Source organism: Azolla caroliniana, unplaced genomic scaffold, assembly GCF_043228905.1.
Source record: "Azolla caroliniana isolate FFs.n. ecotype wild unplaced genomic scaffold, voAzoCaro1.0.p SCAF_4, whole genome shotgun sequence".
NCBI classification, from domain to species: domain Eukaryota; kingdom Viridiplantae; phylum Streptophyta; class Polypodiopsida; order Salviniales; family Salviniaceae; genus Azolla; species Azolla caroliniana.
The window spans coordinates 21,507,094-21,526,742 of record NW_028230439.1 but is presented as its reverse complement, the minus strand read 5'-3'; the positions used below and the strand labels follow the sequence as shown (position 1 = coordinate 21,526,742).

Below are 19,649 nucleotides of genomic sequence, written 5' to 3'. Positions count from 1 at the left end.
GGGGTAAAAAGGAGCCATGTCCGAACTCCTCCAACTTTTCATAGTCAGAAGACAAAGAAATGAACGTTGTCTAGAAGTTGCAAGCCGACTATGGGCATCATTGCAATGATAACAACAATAATCATAATTATGTACAACCTATATGAGCTAATTCCACCAGAGGATTGGAAATAGTTTAAGGTATAGTGTATTTGGTGATTAAGAAAGCTATCAAGACAACCAAGTGTGTGGACATACTTTCGGAGAAGTTCGGGGAATGTATGGTCCTGATGCCGAGGAACTGAATAGGAATGTAGAGGTGAAGAAGAGATGTGGTTGGGACCATGTAAATTAGGTTTACTGAGTACAAAAAACAGAAGAAGAAGATGATGAAGAAGAGGGAATAATAATAATAATAATAAGAAGAAGAAGAAGATGATGAAGAAGAAAGAAGAAGAATAAGAATGAAGAATATACATTGGGTTTTTAGAGGATAACATGGATAATAAAGTTTTTAATTTTGTGGAAAATGAAGGACACATATTCTTTTAATATTTTTTTACACAAAGAAAATCTCCTCATTGGGGAAGAGGACTTTTTAATCTCAACATTTGTTTAAGTTTAAAAAATATATATATATTTATAAAATATTGTGGAGAGTTTTTTAATTAATTAATTAATTAATTATTTTTATTAATTTCTCTCACAGAGCACACACATACATACACATACATACATATATATGCTCTTCTCTTCTCTTCTCTGCCCTGTTTTGTTTGCTCTGCTCTGTTCTGTTCTGTTCTTAGTATCTATCCAACTCTCTTTCTGTACAGATATACTATACATAATACTACTACATATTATATATATATATATATATTATATGTATACATATATGCCCTGTTCTGTTCTGTTCTCTGCCCTCTTCCCCTCTTCTTCTTCTTCTTCTTCTTCTTCTTCTTCTTCTTTCTTCTTTACATTTTGTGTTGGATACAATGCGATCCCGCCGTTCCGATTTCAGCGTGATCGCCACTTCCTCTAGCACGGCTTCCTCGTCTTCCAATAACATACTGACAGAATCCTCGTCGATGGCGCCTTCCTCTCCATCGGCTCTCACCTCCTCCGCCACTCCTTCGCATAATTTCCCACGGATCGACTGGACCTCCAACATTACCTCCCTTGGTATGCGAGAGAGTACGCGAATTCACCCCCAACCTTCATCATCCTTGAATCATATCCAATTTGAACCTAACTCATCTTTGGTTCACAGAGCAACTAACAACCAATCGCTGTCTAACAAATCATCTGACCAATCATCTGACCACCATGACCACTTGTATGATACTTCGTGGGCTCAGCAAACGGAGCTTCGCTATAACCTCCAGTTAGCGCTCACCCTTCGTCTTGTGGCATCGGCCGAGATCTCAGCCGAGCCGTATGCGACGGGTTCTTACTTCAGCAAAGAGAGCTCTTGGCTCTCAAACTCGTCCACCCGATCCTCTTCTTCATCCTCGCCTTCTTCTACTAGTCTTCGGTTCTGGGTGAGTCTTTTCTAATCTCGTTTTTAACTAACTTGCATCCTTGAATTAATTTGCATCTATACCCATCTTATCTTGGTGATGTATTTTTGGTCTTTGTTAAAATGTTTCTTTACTAATTAGCAAAGGTTATGCACAAATGCCATACATTTATAGGGAATTGTTTTATATATGTTTGGCAATCTGCTCATCAGGCTCTTTGCCTTCATCTATTGGCTGTTGATATTGGATAACGCTTTCTTCTAATCCTTAATTATTTTGCACCTATACCTTTCACAGTTTATTAGAATATTTTGAACGTTCTTCTTCTTCAATCTTTGGGAGACATTGTTTTATTAATGAACTGAGTTTCCTGTTTATCTGAAGGGATTTTTGAGAATACAACACAAATTTGTAGGAATGTAATAGAAAATCTACAATATATAATTAATGAGCTTTGTTCCCTTTATGATTAGAAAACAGCATAAGAATTTATAGAATGAATTGTCAGATTTTAGCGTGAATTGTCACACATTTGTAGGAATTTTGTTATTTTTCTTGAACTCTGTTTTCTTTCAAGGATGGAATAATAGGAAATTATGAGAGAGTAATACAAAATTTCAGGAATTTAGTCAGGTATTTATATATGCTTGTTGGATTTTGTCCCTCTAAATGCGTGAATAATAGAAAACTATGAGAAAATATCACTAATTTATAGGAATTTAGTAAAGATCTATATATTTATCTGGTTTTTTTTCTCTTTACAAATCATAAGCTCAAAAACTCACCTGAGATTTTTTGTATTAGGGACCTCTTTCCCCAAGCATTCATATGCCTAACAAGTTGCTTCATCTTTATCTTATTATGTAGTCATAAGTGTAGTTGAAGAAGGATACTGGTTCATGAGACTTAATAAAGAAAAAATAAAGTTTTTTAGGACATTATTCTCATGCATGATCACTTTACTTGTTATGCGCATAACCTTAAGGCATCAATAACGCCAGAGATTGACACACCATCCTAATAGTCTAGTTGAAATTGCAAAGGTATATATGTATGTATTTACGAGTCTTATTGAAAATTCAAGATAGAGATGAGGAAGAAATGAATTGATTTAGCATGTGACTTGTTAAGATGTCTCCTCCTGAAACTAGCATAATCTTATACATTGTTTTTTGGTGGTTTTAAACTTCAGATTAATGGCAGCCTTGGCTATACTGACAAGATTCAAGATGGGTTTTATCATATATGGGGGATGAATCCCCACATTTGGGCAATATGTAGTGAAAGTACCAGGGAAGGAGGGTGGTTGCCCTCCTTAGATGTGCTTCGGAGGGTTGATCCAGCCAACACATCTATGGAGGTGGTTTTATTTGATAAGCGCGGAGATGCACATTTACAAGAGTTGGAGAATAAAGCACGTGCACTGGCATCAAAAGTACCGTCCTTAACGGAACTCGCTGAGTCTCTCGGAAGTCTTGTGTCAAGCTTGATGGGGTGAGTAAGAAGTCTTAAAGCACTGAAAAATTTGATAGTAAATATTTTTCTGAAATCCTCTTAAAAAATGTTCAGTACAACTTTTTTTGAACTAATGAATCCTGGTTTACATGAACAAAATTTCAAGAGGAGCAGCAACCACGGAAGACATGGAGTTGGTTTCACGTTGGAGATCGAGTAGCAACTTACTCAGGAATTGTTTCAGTTGTGTGGTGATACCGGTGGGAAGCATCTCTGTTGGTCTCTGTAGGCATCGTGCATTGTTGTACAAGGTATGCAATCCATCTTTGTAAGTAATGCTTAATTTTCTTTTCTTATCATAACAGAAATGTTTCTTCACCTTTGATAATATCTTGGTAAAACGGTGCATGGAGTTTTAGATCCACGTTGAAATAATTTCTCTTGGATAAATTTGCGTAATCATCTGATGATGAACTTTAGCAGTTCCTGATGTGTGGAGCTGTAACTGGTATTATGTAGGGTTTAGCTGATTCAGTAGACCTGCCATGTCGAATCATTAATGGATGCAAGTTTTGTGATTTAGTTGATGGTGCATCCTGCATCGTGCTATGTGGCAATGAGAGGTCAGTTACATATACTGGCTTCTTTTCTCTCTCTTTCTCTTTCTCTCTCTCTCTCTCTCTCTCTCTATATATATATATATATATATATATATATATATATATATATATTAAGTCTAGATTGTAACCTAACATTTATGAAGTCATTATAGTGGAAAGAATTTGAAATCTATTGTTTTGTGGGTAATGTTTTCTTTCTGTAGGGAGTTTTTAGTTGATTTAATTCGTAAACCTGGAGAATTAAGTGATGCAGAGCCATTTCTTAAGAAATTGCAAACACTGCCCATAAATTCACCTCTGCGACTTCCAAATTTGAAGCCATCAATGAAGACAGAGATGAATGATGAGCCTAGTCTTCATATTATTCCATCAGGTATTTTAAATCTTTTACTTTAATCTTTTTGTTTGACTTCAATCTTAAATATTCAACATTTACAAGTGTATGAAAATATTTGCTGGGTTTTCCATCAAAGTGCTCCTTGAAGTGATGTTTCAATCATGGATTGAGTCTTACCTGCTTTGGTGATGTTTTAATTAAGGATTGGGTCTCCACCGTAGGTTTTATCACCATGACCTTGAATTTTCAACATTTACGGGTGGAAAGTATGGATTTGATTTTCTGGATTTAATTATTTAAGTTTTAAATTTATGTACTTCCGTATGAAGTTTTAATCATGATTCATGGGTTGGCTTGCATGATTATGGTTATGATTGTCAATCATTCGTCATTTACAGGTATAGTTTCTCAATGAATTGTACATTGGATGATGATTTAGTCAGTGATTATGTCCATGATCTTGAATATGCAACATTTACCACTTGTAGATTTTCTGTTTCTTATTGGCCTTTTTTTAATCTGATTATTTAAGGTTCCAATTGTGCATTTTGGCTGCAAAGCATGGATTGACTTGTATGTTTGTGATGATGACTTAATATTTAACATTTACAATAACTTAAACCTTAAACTTTTTGGAGTCATACCTGCATTGGCTTTTTGAAGTGAAACTGTCTAAGGCTGAAGTTATACTTCAGCAATAGTGAAACGATGGTTGTGCATTAATAGGTTTGAATTTTTTAGCATCTATATACTGCATATTCTGTTGCCAACTAAGTGAAAACCAATCATGTGTAATTTACCAGGATCAAAGGAGAAATGGGAGATGTTTGAAAACATCCATGATTCAGGTCAGACTGTAGGAGATATTTTACTTGGAATTCAAGGAGGCATTAAGTATTCACCTGGCCACATCACAAGTAATGAAGCAAAGATTAAAAAAGAAGAGGTTCATAATGAAGGATCACACATTTCTTCATCTGTGGAAATTCGTGTTCCTTCACAACGAGAACTGAGACAAGAAAGTAATGAAGATGATAAATCAAAGAACCACACTAGTCCCCAACCTTCAGTAGCACAGCAGGAACATATGAATGCAAGTTCTGTTGATGTATCTAAAGAAACAGCTCCACAGAAACAAGAAGAAATGGCAAGAAACACACGTGCGATGGACCTCGTGTTCGATAATTTTGAAATAAAATGGGAAGACCTTATCTTGCGAGAGCGCATTGGAGCAGGTAATCTCTTTTTACTTCTTTGATACAAAGATGAGAAATCTACGGCTTCTCTTACATCCATTGCAAAATTATTTACTTGGCCGCAGGGTCCTTTGGAAAAGTGCATCGTGCTGATTGGCATGGATCTGTAAGCCTTTACTATTAATCATGAACACACACACAAGTATTTTAGCTCTCTTACCAGTCATGAGTATTTATGTGCTAGGCTGCTAGCTATACATGGTGATGATTTGTTTGAAATTTTCTGTTTATATTTTAGGATGTAGCAGTAAAGATTCTGATCGAACAAGATTTTGAGGACGACAGACTCCAAGAGTTTGTGCGAGAGGTAACATGATTGTGCTGGATACTCGTGATGGTTTATGAGCTTGTTACGAAATTTTATATATGGACTAGTTAAAAAATGAATCATTCAAGAAAAAATAACCTCCCTTGATTCTCATGAACACATTATTGATATCCGAAAAGTGAAGGTTCAAGGAACAACATTACTGAAGATCATAAGTGTGTGCTAGCACATTGCGAATAACATTTACATGTCAGTGATATTATCTCATTGGTAAGGTTATGCAGTGGAAAGACTAGGAAGTCTATTTGTTCAACCCCTACAATCTGGAGTGGTGTACTAGTGCATATATTGGGATTTGAACCCTGGTGCATGGATTAGTTGAAACCTCAAACTTCAAACTTGTCTTACTTATAGCCCGAATACAAGAAAACAAAGTTCTATTAATGTGTGACATGATTATTTCTGATATTTCCCCTTTGTATTTTTGCAATCAATTAGGAGCTATTAAACATGCAGTTTTCAATGGATTTCCTTGAATTAGTAAATAGAATTGAGAAGCTACATATATGTCTCTATTCAGGTGATGCTAATGAAGCGCATGCGGCACCCAAATGTTGTCCTTTTCATGGGAGCAGTTACAAAGCGACCCAACCTTTCGATTGTTACTGAATACCTCCCAAGGTATTTCAAACAAGGTTTTCTGCATGGCATGCATGGTAGTACACATATTATAAAGCTTGTTGGTTTTTGAAATAAGCAGAGGAAGTTTGTTTCAACTACTTCGACGTGCACGTGTACGAGACAAGTTGGACGAGAAGTACCGGATCCGAATGGCCCTGGATGTGGTCTGTAATGATATGCAATAATCTAAATCTTTAAATATTACATATTCTACGACTCTTTTTTAACTCTTCAAAATGTGCACACGATCTACATATTATACTGATGCATGTTTTAGCATACATAAGACCACTTGTGAAACCTGATTCTTTGTGTTCATAAATAGGCAAGGGGAATGAACTATCTCCATCGATTGAGTCCACCTATTGTCCATCGAGACTTGAAGTCTCCGAACTTGTTGGTAGACAAAACATGGACAGTAAAGGTAAGAGAAAAGAGGGTTGGGCTTCTGAATTAATGTTTATTCTCTTATGGTTTGCTTAACAATTCTCTCCGAACCAATGTATGTTGGTATTGATTTTAGGTTGCTGACTTTGGCCTCTCCCGATTCAAGGGCAACACATTTTTGTCATCACGGTCAGCAGCTGGCACGGTAATTTAATAAACAATTCTTGGAAATTCCTAGTGTAATATGTACTAGCATTATTCAAGCATTATTGCCGATTTTTGAATGCAAAGGTACAAATATATAATTGATGTAAAAGATGTTTTAGAATACAAGGCTTTCAAACTTGAGATATTTGTTAATTCAATAATCACTTGACAAGATCAGTTGTAGGTTTTACTAACTTTTAGTGAGGTTTCTTCTTCTTATTATTATCATTGCTTCACACAATATTAGAAAACTATAAAGTTCTTTCTAACAATTATAGGTTCATAACGGTTTAACCCTTGTGAATTCATTTGATCCAAGCGCACTTGTGTCTATCATTTTGCATTGTGTACATGCATCGATATGTCGGCTGTCAGAAATTTTAATAGCTTGCATATTTTGTGTCTCAACTTATATCATCTTTCTGATATTTCTTCATCCAACTATGGTTTATAGCAATCAGAATACATATCTCCCTCCTTTATGCCCATGAATTTCTGGTTCCACAGCTAGTAATATGTTGCAATGATTTGCTGATTTTGTTTTTTTGTTTTTGGTCAGGCGGAATGGATGGCTCCTGAAGTTTTACGTGATGAGCCATCGAACGAGAAGTCCGATGTTTATAGTTTTGGTGTGATTTTGTGGGAGTTGGTGACTTTGCAGCAGCCATGGAATGGGCTCAATCCTGCACAGGTTGGGTATCCCCATGGGATCAATGAAAAAAAATGAAGATTTTTATTTTTTTAAAAGAAATTTAAGAATGGGAAAAATAAGGTTGGGGAAATGGTTAGAGAGATAAAGAAAGCATTTTTGGTTTGTAGGTGGTTGGTGCTGTGGCTTTCCAGAATAGGAGGCTCGTCATTCCGAATGACATAAATCCGGAGATAGCTGCCCTTATCGATGCTTGTTTCCAAGAGTAAGTTTTTCTTCATCTAGTTCAAAAAAATACATTAAAGCTACGATAAACAAGAAGATAGACAATGGAGGTGCATTTGTTTTTTTGCACACTAAAACCTTGGTTTTACAGAAATCGCATTTTTGATGGGTTTTTCTCTTTCTTCTTCTTGTTCTTCTTTTTTCTTTCCCCTCGGGAATATAGCGATCCGAGGCAACGCCCTGCTTTTGCTAGAATCATGGAGTCATTGAAGAGCATCTTAAAGCTTCTAGGTGGTACAACCTCGACAAATGTCGATGACAATTAGAAAAGACCTCGCCCTATTGTTACATACCAGGCGCCAAATGTAATGATTAGTTTACAAGATGCATTTAAAAAAGTTACGACACATTTCAGGGTAGGAAAGGGCTATGGTAGTAATTAAAATGGGTTTCATGGATGCTGATGCAAAAATCAACATTCTCCAATTTCACCACCATTAACATGGTACCGTTCAAGGTGTGCCCTTATGAGACGGGGACCCTTAAGTCTCCAAATGCGTCATTAAACCTCGATTTCATTCATCGTGTGTACCCCTTCTAAGGAAGGCGATTTCTACTAACCTAAGATATAACAAGAGAAAGAATAACGTAGAAGAAACTTGTAATGCGTACACCTATACTTACATTGTAAATCACATGTAATTAAAGTTTGTGATGGATAGTGAACATACAATTCACGCTAATCCTCTCCATTTAGAGAGGCTATATACCCTTATGTGTACCCGCATTTTGAATGAAGAGAGAAGTCCAATAGCCTATTGTTAAGTTCTATTGGGATTACTAGAGTTCTTACTATTTTTATATATGCATGAAAAATATCATCACTAATGAAAATGACAATGAACCTTTAGTACCAAGGAATAAAAGTTTGGTGTCACTAATCATAAGGAACCCACTTGGATCATTGCAAAACAAATTTGATCACCTTTATGGAAGTGTGTCTAATCATATAGTTTGATGAGTCTTACAGATGGCATATGATTACTAATCTTGAGAGAAGTCACGTAAATCATTGTCCTTTCTAATTTAGTATAAATCTCAATGCTAATAGAGCAAAATGGGAACAAAAATGATGGTTAATGGCAAAGTAATAAATTTTACTCTCCTTACATTTGAGCTCTTAAAATTGATGAGGGCACATACTCTTCATGACTATTATTGATCAAGCTATTAAATAAGGTTTTTTGAATGATAGCTTCATGAATTAGCTCAAGCAAATATTATAAGATACTCAATTTATTACACAATCATGGTGAGCTCAACTATTGCTAAATTGTATAATATTGTTATGGAGCTAGAGGTAAATTCATGTTTACACTGTAAAAACAAAAGATCACGTGTACCTCATGTTTACTCTGTAAAAACAAAAGATCACTTGTACCTCATGTTTACTCCGTAAAACAAAAGATCACTTGTACCTCATCTTTACTCCGTAAAAACAAAATATCACTTGTACCTCATCTTTACTCCGTAAAAACAAAATATCACTTGGGCACATAGGTTTTAGATTAAAATACTCTATCATGATACACATATACCAAACATTGAATGTAATCAAAAACTAAAAGAACCATCTCTCATAAAGAACGATGTTGATCTTTCCTAGCCTTCTATTAATTGTTAAGTTGCATGGCCAATCAAGTTTCTAAAACATTTACTCCAGCAAATTTCCTCTACATAAACTTAAGCAAAACCGACCCCCTCATATTAAAGAATATCAAACTATTTACTATTCATTTCATAAATATGAAATTTGTCCTCATAAAAAAGGTGTTGTAATAATGTAGTTACAATAATCACCAAACTACATTTATAATAGATTGTGAATTTAGAGAGAAAGAGATGGATGAAGCAAAGATCAAACTTGTCGACATTATCTTTGAGATTGTGAGTTTAGGGAGGAGACATTCAAAGCATACGAAGCTCAAAGTGAATCAAAGATCAAACTTGCCAACATTATTTCTAAGATTTAAAAGTGGTTTCAAAAATATTGGTTAATACGAAGAATATTCATGATATTCTCCTTCAATTGCATCCTCCCCTCCCTATAATAAAAGAGAAGTGCAAACAGTGTCCACATCCATCTAAACTTAGCTATCCAATTAACCACCTAAGCTTCGCCTTTGAAGAACATAAATAAAAGTAAGCATGCCATCCTGGTATACTTTCCTTATACTCGTACATTTATTCCACGATCCTAAAGAACAATTGAGGATCAATTGTGGTTTGGAACCCTTGTTTAATTTACCCGAGTCTTTTGCCATTGGAAAAGAATATATGTATGGCTTACAAAAGGAAAAAAAAGGAAGAAATAGACGGAACAATATTTGGAGACAATGACAAAGTGGACACATAATTTGCAGATGCTTCTATGAGAATACAAATGATCAAAATCTAGACATTCATAATTTTTACCTTCACAAAAGGCCCTCTTCAGAGAGTGATTCACTTGGGTTGGCTCCATGACTATGAAAAGCCATGGAGATTTAGATTGGTAAGAGGCCTAAATGTACGGTAACAATATGGTTGAAATAGCCAATATATTTTTATGATCAAAATATGAGAGTTACAAATCTAATACTAATAACACTGGATGGAGCACCCCCTTGGCTCTTATTATTGGTTACGTCATGTTGCAACATTATTGCATTGAAGCAGGACAAAGAATTTGATATGGTTTTAGGATATTCTACATCTCCCATGTGCATAATTTGTTAAGATGTCTGGAACGAAGATATAATTCGTCGATAGATCTCCTCAGGAGCTGTAGTTGAGAAGAAACAAGTGTTACTTTCAGGATGGAAGTATTAAGCAGAACAAAAGAAAACGAAATCATATATATTCTATGTATGTATGGGTGTTACAATTTTTTATTATTGTTGACTCATTTTTTTTAAAGAACAGTGTACCTTGCTGTCCTGTGAAAAGCTCAAATTGAGCAGTTGCTTGCCTAATGAACATCTCCAAGCCACTCACAACTGCTGCCCCCGATTCAGCTGCTTCAGTTAAGAGCCTTGTCCTCCCAGGGTTGTAAATCGCATCAAAGACCAGGGAATAGTATTTTAGTGCTTTCTACAATGAAGTAGATCCATGGTGAGTTCTAACCACAAGTCTTAAATGGACTGCGAAACACTGATGTCAATATTGATGTATACCTTGTTTATGGGAGTTTTATCTACATCTGGGTACATGCCCACTGGACATGCATTTGCAAGTATCATCCCCGACTCAGGGCAAAAATCGTCCAATGTATCTAATGGTATAGCTTGACCTCCTAATGCATCTGCAAGGTCCTTTGCTCTCTCTGTAACACATCAGAACAAGGATAAATGAGGTTTCCAACTTGGGTTTTTCTATTTTTCTTACCAAAATTAATCTCTTACAAATTACTAACGAATTTGTAAAAATGGTCTTCAATAAACCGAAATTGAATATCACATAACCATATCTATTCTTCAGTCAATCCAGGGCTATCAAGCAACAATGTAATGCAGTTTTTAATCAGTCCTTGGATATCATCCAATCATCCAATGATGTAATTCAATGTCCAATCAATCCATAGATATAACAAAACCTAATCTCAATGCATTCATGTTCTTAATGTAGTCTTCAATCAACCTAGTCTTAATTTTCTCATGTAACCTTCAATCAAACCAGTCTTTAATGAGTTCAGGTGGCCTTCAATCAATTCATGTTCTTCATGAGGTCTAAAACCAATAAAGCCTTAATGGATTCATATTCAAGTAGTAGTCTTCAATCAATCTGATCTTAATGAGTCCATATTCTTTCATGTACTCTTCAGTCAACCTAGGCTTAATGAGTTCATGGTCATGTAGCTTTAATCAACCTAAACTGTTAGAGCTGTTTAGCCACCTCTAGTACAAGCTCCTGGTGGTTCATTCATCTAGCTGTAAACCAGCAGACACACCTTTGATTCTGATATATTTTCTTCCTTAGTAACTTTTGATTCTTTCATCTCCATGTAGACATAGTTGCCTTCTTGAGTGCATTCTCCCACCTCACCAGATACAGATACACTTTCACAAGCTTTAGCAATGTTAGTAATTGGTTCCATGATAAGAATTTTCTTCCCCACTCCAGCTCTTCCAAATTATCTGATTTGATACCCATGTTCATGTAGCTTTAATCAACCTAGACTTAAACCACTTCATGTTCTTCATGTACTCTCAAATCAGCCTAATCTTAACAAGTGCGCATTCGTTCTTGTTGTTTTCAATCAGCCCAAGACTAGAGAGTTCATGCTCTTTTCAGAATCACTCAGACTATCTTCATATGATTGTCTAAGGCTACATGACCAGCAACTAGACAACTTTGTACCATTTTGTCCATGAGGGATTTTGTAAGCATACATATATATATATTCTTCTGCATGACCTACTACACAGGAACTAGATATTCTACTATCCATTGGGCATGTTTATACATTTTCACCTTGTGTTGACATTTCCATTAGTTATTGTTGAGAAAAGAAAAGAAATGCAAACACATTACCGAAAGCATAGTCTGTAACAACCACACGGGCACCTCTTTGTTTTGCTCCAAAGGCAATGGCTTTGCCCGCTCCACCAGATCCAAGCACCACAACGAGCTTGTCTAGGAGTACATTTACCTTGGTTCCTGCATGACCTTAAAATTAGTACAATCAACATTTTTTGAATATCCAGTAAAGCTCTCTACATCAACCACTACAAGAAAACAATAAGTGTTAGTAAGCACCTAAAGCACATGCTAGACCATCTTCGATTGCTGAAATAGCAGCTTCACAATCTGTATTGTATCCAATTAGCTTGCCATCACTTTTCCTTCGGATGATTGTATTAACAGCTCCGATGTCCTTTCAAAAGTTATAAACCATTTCTCTTTTTTATCAAACACAGGATAATCTTTTCTATAAAAATTTGAAAACTTAACAGTCATGTACCTGAGCTGTCGAATCAAGCTCGTCACAAAACTTAAGAGCATCTGCCTTGTAAGGAATGCCAACACTGAAAATACATATATCGTATACCTTAGGCAAGCCAATATTCTAGGCAATCTCTCTCTAGACATATATAGTAGACTAGAATAGTTGCATTTATGATTAGATTTAAATTCATTATTTATGTCCTGTACTGCTTTATAAAAGACTTGTCTCACGGTGGCAGTGATCTTAGGCTTAATGTATAAGTTGCATGCTAGTGAGCACATACTATCTTCTCTTATTTCGCATGCAGCTAGAGAGGGCCACAACATTACAACAGCATTTCAAAAAGAAGGGAAGAAAAGACTATAACGCCATTGGCTCTAAACTTTGAAGAGGTAGTCATCTACTGGGCGATAACGTACCTCCATACAATGTGTCATCCATACAAAAACACTTGATAGCTGAAACTAAAACTATAATCAAGCTAAACCTATAAATGATCCCTTATGATAATGGGTAAATCTGCATCTAGACTCTGAACCCCGTAACCATTATTCGTCAACGTGAAAAGAAAAACTATCTACTGAAGCTGATAGAAGCATTTTCACATACCCAAAAGCAAAAAGAATAGCATTTGGGCAACTGGAAAAGTTGTCTAATGCTGGCTAGTTCCTCTCAATGATGCCAACAAAAGAAGTTTATGTTGGTCTGCAGCCTATTTCTAGGTTAAATACAAGTTGCAGAAACCCTTGATTTGGTGGAAACAGGACTGAGAATAATACAGAAAGAAACTAAAAGAATGTTTGTTCTTATGGTGATGTTTAATACTAGAAATCTTGTGAGATTTTAATTGCTGCTTACAAGATAATATGCACGCCAATAAATTTCATCAATCAGAACAGCTATTGATTTTATACAGCTTATAAGTCAAGAGGGTGCCGATTTCTCTGAACTCTCTAACAAACATTATAGATGGCCATATCCGTGAGATAATGCTCAAATTTCCATTGCCATACACAATACAAGATATAACCAAAGAAGTTATTCCTATCCTCTCCAGCTAAAACATAACTTTCCATGCTCACACATCATCTTGGCCGGCCCCTCAATCATCCCATAATCACTTGCACAATACCTCAGACTAACTCTTGATTCATAAACCATCTTATCCCACATTGGATATTATACAACCAGTACCCTTGTCTTAACATGTGCAGTGATGGCTCTATACTCATTTTCTATCTTTTTCTCATGTGTCTGATTTTGGGCTTCGCGGACTATGGATATCGTATAACCATATTCCTTATGATACTTGAGCTATTGTATTCTACATTCAAGTTCTATGATGCAATATCCACGACACAGCGATGTTTCACAGGATATCAAACAGTATTTCTATGCTCTCCATCAGAGGATATGGCGACATTCTGGTCTTTCCAATTTGGTGCATTTTTACCTCACGTTGAAGTTTCCCACCACTAAAAAATTTAACTGAAAAGTATGCTTGCATAATGCACTTGATTGTAGGGTGTTTGCATAGTGTGTTTGCAAAGAGATATCAAAAAAACCTATAATGACTTACATTTGAATGCAAGATAATAATAAAAAGTCATTTCCTTACCTGAATCCAGAAAACTTGAAATCATTGTACGTACTAAAAAACTGCTCCAGATTATCCACAAGAAAGGGCAGATATATGCCATTGTAAGAAGTCTCACTAAAAGCTGCATTGTGTATAATGGGGCCTTTGCTATGATGAACTGGGCAAGAAATGAGACCAAAAACTTCGGTATCTTTGTTTACACGTCCTGCCTGATAAACCTTTGTTACTTCTGACAATGTCAATTGACCTGATCCAGATTTCTTATTTGAATCGAATGTGCACAATGTTAAAAAACCACCAAACTTTGGGCATAGAAGTTGATTTATCTTCCCCCTTTCACCAGTGGCTAGAAGAATCGTCGGAATCTGAGATAAAATTACGACAAGATGACCTGTGGTAAGCGACAATGTGAACGCACTACCTCTACATGTTCAGAAGAGTTTATAATCACAAAGTAAATGTATATTATTGCAGTAATGCTTATGCTTTATATAGGCTTAAAGTTGTTGGATCATGTCTAAAAGAGATGGGTCCAGCATTACAGTTCCATCATAAAAAGTGATTTCTTTTATGCTTTCAAGATTGGGTACACGTACGGACAGTTGAATCAGAGTTGAAGATGATGGCATTTATTTTTATATTGCCTTACAAGGAAATGCTATTAACAATCTCACATATACATTGCAGAAAGTACTCACTCAGTTCAGTAAACCAAAACAAACATACAAACATGAGTCTATGTATCATCTGTATAGGTATATAAATGTGTCAAGACCAAAACTCTTCCCATTTACAAACCTACGAACCTGTGCAAAAGAAACATACCTTAGAGCAAGCAAGGAACTGTAGCATTGGGTAGCAATCTGTAATGTTGTTTGCTATGGAGACTATCTTTATTATATCTGCACCTGCTTCTTGGATTTTAGTCGCCAAACCTCCAAGATCTTCTGCTGTAAGGCTCACACCGTTGTTGTGATAAGATACAATAAGTTTACAATTGTTTCTATTTTTCTTTTTCAGAGTGGCTGAAAATTCCACTGCAACCTACAGCGAACAATTGTCAGTTTTTTGAAGATTGCTTCATATTTCAAGGAAATTAAACCTCTTCCTTGGTAAATATTTAAGAATTTAAATTCCACACTCTACGTAGGTGCTCATAAGAGGTGGTAGACTTCAGGGTAATATAACTAAGGAGCCCATGAAGGTTGATTGGGTGATTTTAGTGTTAGTCTAATCTTTTAACTTTCCATAGTATTTAGCTCAACTTTACCAAATATTACTAGAAAATCCTCAAAAGACTTGTACTTTTTAGCAGCAAATCTATCAAAAATATTGTCTCCAAAGCCTTGAAAACAAGTGATTTGGTGAATATCACTAGTAAATTAATAATTCTTTTCTGAAATTTGGAATGAATGTTCTAAACCACTTGCTCCTAACAATAATGGAAATCTTCCAGATACCTTGAGAAACAGCTATTTGGGGAATATTGTAAGTAAATTGTACAAAATTTTGCAGCGGCAGATTTTTTCAAAAGTTTGATGAATGTTTCAGTGCAGAAGGTGCCAAAGTGGATGGCAACTGAAACATCTGATAGATATATATATATACAGGTAAATACATAAAACTTTTCTAAATTTTGGCAGAGATCATCCAAAAATCTTGATAACATGAGTGGTGAATGGTTTTCACAATACTCTAACTTACTCATTGGAAGAACATATTACTGATAAATTCTTAATTTTGGCAAATCATTCAAAGACCATGATAAGAAGAATACTTTAGGGTTGCCCAAAGGGCAGTGCCATTAAGTATATTCCTCGGTGAGAAATAGGAATATTCTGTATTCCTTTGTTTACTTATTCAAATGTCCCATGTTTCGATTGTGATTGAAGTGGTTCTTTTCTAGCTATTAGTAATCCTGGGGATGTCTTGTTTCTTAAAATTTTGTTTGAATGTCCATTTCATTATTCTATGATTATTTCTCATACTAATCCTTCAGGAATTACCACACTCTTTTTCTTGTTTGAATATCCATGGGATTCCAATATTCCTTTCAGTTAACAGATCTTGTTCCATTGTCCTTCCTCTTCTCCCATCATTGATGTGATGACTTCCATCTTTCTTTACTCTCTTACTAAACTTTCGGGAATGTACGAAAAGTTGTGTTTCACCTCCTTTCCATTCAAAAGTATAATACATGTATATTTAACATTTTCTCTTTTCATCCACATCTGGTTTTCGTTTTGGAGAAAATCCAGATAAAGATATGGAATATTCGATCTTTTTACTTTTTTAATGAATTGATGATTACTTTTCAAAAGGAATGGAGGCATACCTCCAACTCCACATCAACATACTCAGCACCGAGATCTGTGGCGAGTTGAAGGATCTGAAGGCGTCCATTCTCGTCCCCAATGTAATGGCCGCCTGCCCATTGAGGCCTGAACAAGTAAGAAACCAAAAATTAAATTGGGGAGGAGAGAGAGAGGAAGGGATAAAGAATGGGATAATGGATTTTTTATCATCCAAGAGGAGGCCAAATTTGACCTATGGACCAAATAAATATGTCATCTTGGATGTGAATCCTTCCTGAGAGAGAGGGGGGTGGGGGGAGAGATCATCTTGGACTTGAATCCTTCCTGAGATGTAGAGAGGAAGAGAGGGAGAGAGAGAGAGAGAGTTGGAGATAAGATATGCGGATAAGTATGGACAAAGAAACCCAAAGAAGAAGAACTAAAAAAAAATTTACTTGTGCATTAAGAAGAACAATCATGGAGAAAAATGCAATAATGGAACGTAAGAAATCTAAAACACCAGTGACGGTCAGAGAGGCAGAAAGAGGAATAACAAGGAAAAAAGAATTAAGAAATGCTCTGTTTTTTCGATGAGCTGGGGATGGGGAGCATTCATCCAGAGAAAGAAAGAACGAACAGGATTTGTGGGCAATCTACTCAGTTGTTTGCTGTCTGCATACAACCCCCATCAGTTTCTTGACAAGAGTGTATAAAAGAACAAAAAGGGAATAAAAATGTACACACACAAGAATGGATATGCGAAAGAAAGAAAGAAAGATATATGTATTAACGTCTTCTAACGCCAAAATTGGCCCATGAGACAATTGGTTTACAACAAAAAATGGGGTATTTACCCATTCATCGAAAGAAAAAATAAAAACAAAACAAAATAAAATAGAGCTTAAGCTAAATGGTTCTAGTAAGAGAGAGAGAGAGAGAGAGAGATTAGTGAGAAATGTCAAAGAGAATAACTTGGAGAGTGCCTAATTTAAAGGAGAAAGAAAGAAAGAAAGAATGATAGATAGATTCACGTCTTCTAAGGCCAAAATTGGCCCAAGAGATAAGGAGAGAGGAGCAGGCACACACAGATAAAACAGGCTATGATAAAATTGGATTGTTAAGAAACAGGCGCCGATAGATAGAAAAACGGAGTATGTATAGATGATAGATGATGATACCTGCAGCAAACGATGGTGGGGAGCGGGGCGAGGGTGAGGAGGTGGGGGAGGTGGGAGGCGGCGGCGGAGGCAGGGGAGAGGGCATCGAGGCGGAGCTCCACCACATCGGCGCCTTCCTCCTTGGCGGCCCGCATCCCTCGCAGGACATCTTCCACTCCACCCCACTCCGCACCCCCCATCGACACGCAGAGCCGCCATGGCCTCCTCGACTCCTCCTCCACAATATCAGCCATCATCACCATCTCTCTCTTCTTCTGCTCCTCCTCCTCCTCCTCCTCTTCCTTCCTTCCTGCTTCCCAACTACCTCTGTTTCTGCTGAAACAGGGGAGATAGAGACCTTTCTTCTTCTTCCTACTTCTTTTGCTTCTTTTGATTTATTTTGATCTCCTTCCCAACTAACCTCTGTTTCTGCTGAAACAGGGGAGATAGATACCTTTCTTCTTCTTCCTTCTTCTTTTGCTTCTTTTGATTTATTTTGATCTCCTTCCCAACTACTTCTGTTTCTGCTGAAACAGGGGAGATGGAGACCTTTCTTCTTCTTCTTCTTCTTCTTCTTCTTCTTTTGATTTATTTTGATCTTGAAGGAGAAGATAACAACACTTCCCTTCCTTCCTTTGGGGCTTAAGCTAAAAAGTCTAATACATATACATATATATATATATGATTGAGCCTTCCAAGTTTAGACACACATTCCTAACAGACATAATATATGTATGTATATACACCTATCCAAATATTGGACACTCAATTATTGAGGGTTTCTCTCTCTCTCTCTCTCTCTCTCTCTCTCTCTCTCTCATTCATGAAGATTTTTTATCATCCTTATGTGTTTAATAACCACCATTTCACTCTTCTCACATAGGGGCTGGCAGAGACATTGGTGACATTATTATTATATATCTTGCAAATCATCATCCGCTAACACGTGTGTGTGTGTGTGTGTGTAATGGTTCCCTCCGTCTCGTATATTGGCTCAAATTCCCATATTTCTCTCTCTCTCGAGAAGGGCCAGAGCTGAAGAGTACCACGATAGGTTAGCTCCCCCCCCCCCCCCCCCACCCCCCCCCGAAGGTTGTGACATACTTTGTGCCCTTTCTGAGCTCCCATTGGACATTCACTTTCTTTCTTTTTTACCTCTGAGTACACAATAAATAAACAAAACCCTCCACATCATCCAGCTTCCTTTTTCTTCTCGGCATTGCCGACGACAATAAGTGGTAAGTAGTGTGTGCCAGGCTTAGGACCACTTTCTCGTGAATGTTCGGCTTTGTATTACCTGCATCCACATATCACTTGGCAAAAATGATGAGAAAAGCCCTCCCTCCACCCATTATGTCACGATTTTCTCATTGCTTACCTTTTTTTTTTTTCTTCATGCTCGCGTTATTTGAATACTAGTCATTGTCTTTGAAAATATTACTACCTTCACCACAGCATGACATATTTGAATGCTCGAGATTGCCAATGTTGACTAATAACGATCACCTCTAATGTTTTGCTCTTTGTTAACTTAACATCTATTTACGTCTGAAGTTATACTTTTATTTGAGTGGTACCCCTTTTATTTGAATTTTTTTTTTGCTTGAGCCCTACCATCATGCAAAGGAATGACCATAAATACCACACATGCTCTTTTGAGATTATCCCCCAGGTATTCCACGATCAATGCACAAAATTATTGTGGATAAATATCGACCACCTTTTCGTAATTGTATATTTCTTATTTTAAATTGATATAACATGATATCCACGTTCACCGAGCTCACAAGTAATATGTATACACAACCTTTTTTCCGTATATTTGAGAAACATGTGAGTTTGTAAATTGTCAACACAAATTACCTTTTTATCTAGATTCACAATGTTTCAACTTATGTACATATACTATTCTTAATATTTGTCCAATGAGGACTCTTATATTACACATAATTTGTCCTAAACACATTAAAGTCAACCACGAGATTTGAAAGACTTATCAAACCATGATATTTGATCAAAGTCCACAA

At 36.3% G+C, this 19,649-nt stretch overlaps 2 protein-coding genes across 4 annotated transcripts; one reads left to right on the top strand and one right to left on the bottom strand.

The window, feature by feature from the left end:
• Positions 1-873: 873 nt before the first annotated feature.
• On the top strand, positions 874-8,413 carry LOC147865403 (serine/threonine-protein kinase CTR1-like). Of its 2 annotated transcripts, XM_087318202.1 has the most exons (15): positions 874-1,520; positions 2,692-2,993; positions 3,121-3,265; positions 3,474-3,577; positions 3,778-3,947; positions 4,715-5,146; positions 5,233-5,273; positions 5,406-5,474; positions 6,016-6,116; positions 6,196-6,280; positions 6,442-6,540; positions 6,640-6,708; positions 7,270-7,401; positions 7,530-7,624; positions 7,808-8,413. In XM_087318202.1, exons 1-15 carry the CDS (start codon positions 975-977, stop codon positions 7,908-7,910), a joined length of 2,493 nt encoding a protein of 830 aa, XP_087174328.1. In that variant the 5' UTR covers positions 874-974; the 3' UTR covers positions 7,911-8,413. The 2 variants fall into 2 exon arrangements, with proteins under 2 accessions (XP_087174328.1, XP_087174329.1); XM_087318203.1 differs by lacking the exon at positions 874-1,520 and having other exon boundaries at positions 2,853-2,993; positions 3,129-3,265.
• A 1,563-nt stretch (positions 8,414-9,976) lies between these two features.
• Positions 9,977-17,902, bottom strand: LOC147865402 (bifunctional 3-dehydroquinate dehydratase/shikimate dehydrogenase, chloroplastic-like). 2 transcript variants are annotated; one of them, XM_087318200.1, is made up of 10 exons: positions 17,644-17,902; positions 16,507-16,612; positions 14,997-15,215; positions 14,190-14,536; positions 12,587-12,650; positions 12,382-12,499; positions 12,157-12,282; positions 10,800-10,948; positions 10,554-10,716; positions 9,977-10,408 (listed from the first exon to the last, which is right to left on the bottom strand). In XM_087318200.1, the coding sequence occupies exons 1-10, from the start codon at positions 17,883-17,885 to the stop codon at positions 10,359-10,361; spliced, it is 1,584 nt and encodes a 527-aa protein (XP_087174326.1). In that variant the 5' UTR covers positions 17,886-17,902; the 3' UTR covers positions 9,977-10,358. The 2 variants fall into 2 exon arrangements, with proteins under 2 accessions (XP_087174326.1, XP_087174325.1); XM_087318199.1 differs by having other exon boundaries at positions 12,157-12,291; positions 17,644-17,901.
• Between the last annotated feature and the right edge of the window lie 1,747 nt (positions 17,903-19,649).

What these genes read in the sequence shown, in the direction of transcription:
- LOC147865403 (XM_087318202.1), top strand. Translation starts at nt 975, where the DNA reads ATGCGATCCCGCCGTTCCGATTTCAGCGTGATCGCCACTTCCTCTAGC. An exon ending in CTACTAGTCTTCGGTTCTGG is followed by an intron (nt 1,521 to 2,691) that starts GTGAGTCTTTTC and finishes TTTAAACTTCAG; the next exon opens with ATTAATGGCAGCCTTGGCTA. An exon ending in GTGCTGATTGGCATGGATCT is followed by an intron (nt 5,274 to 5,405) that starts GTAAGCCTTTAC and finishes TTTATATTTTAG; the next exon opens with GATGTAGCAGTAAAGATTCT.
- LOC147865402 (XM_087318199.1), bottom strand. Translation starts at nt 17,885, where the DNA reads ATGGTGATGATGGCTGATATTGTGGAGGAGGAGTCGAGGAGGCCATGG. An exon ending in AGCTTGATTCGACAGCTCAG is followed by an intron (nt 12,500 to 12,586) that starts GTACATGACTGT and finishes AACTTTTGAAAG; the next exon opens with GACATCGGAGCTGTTAATAC. An exon ending in ATAAAACTCCCATAAACAAG is followed by an intron (nt 10,717 to 10,799) that starts GTATACATCAAT and finishes ACTTCATTGTAG; the next exon opens with AAAGCACTAAAATACTATTC.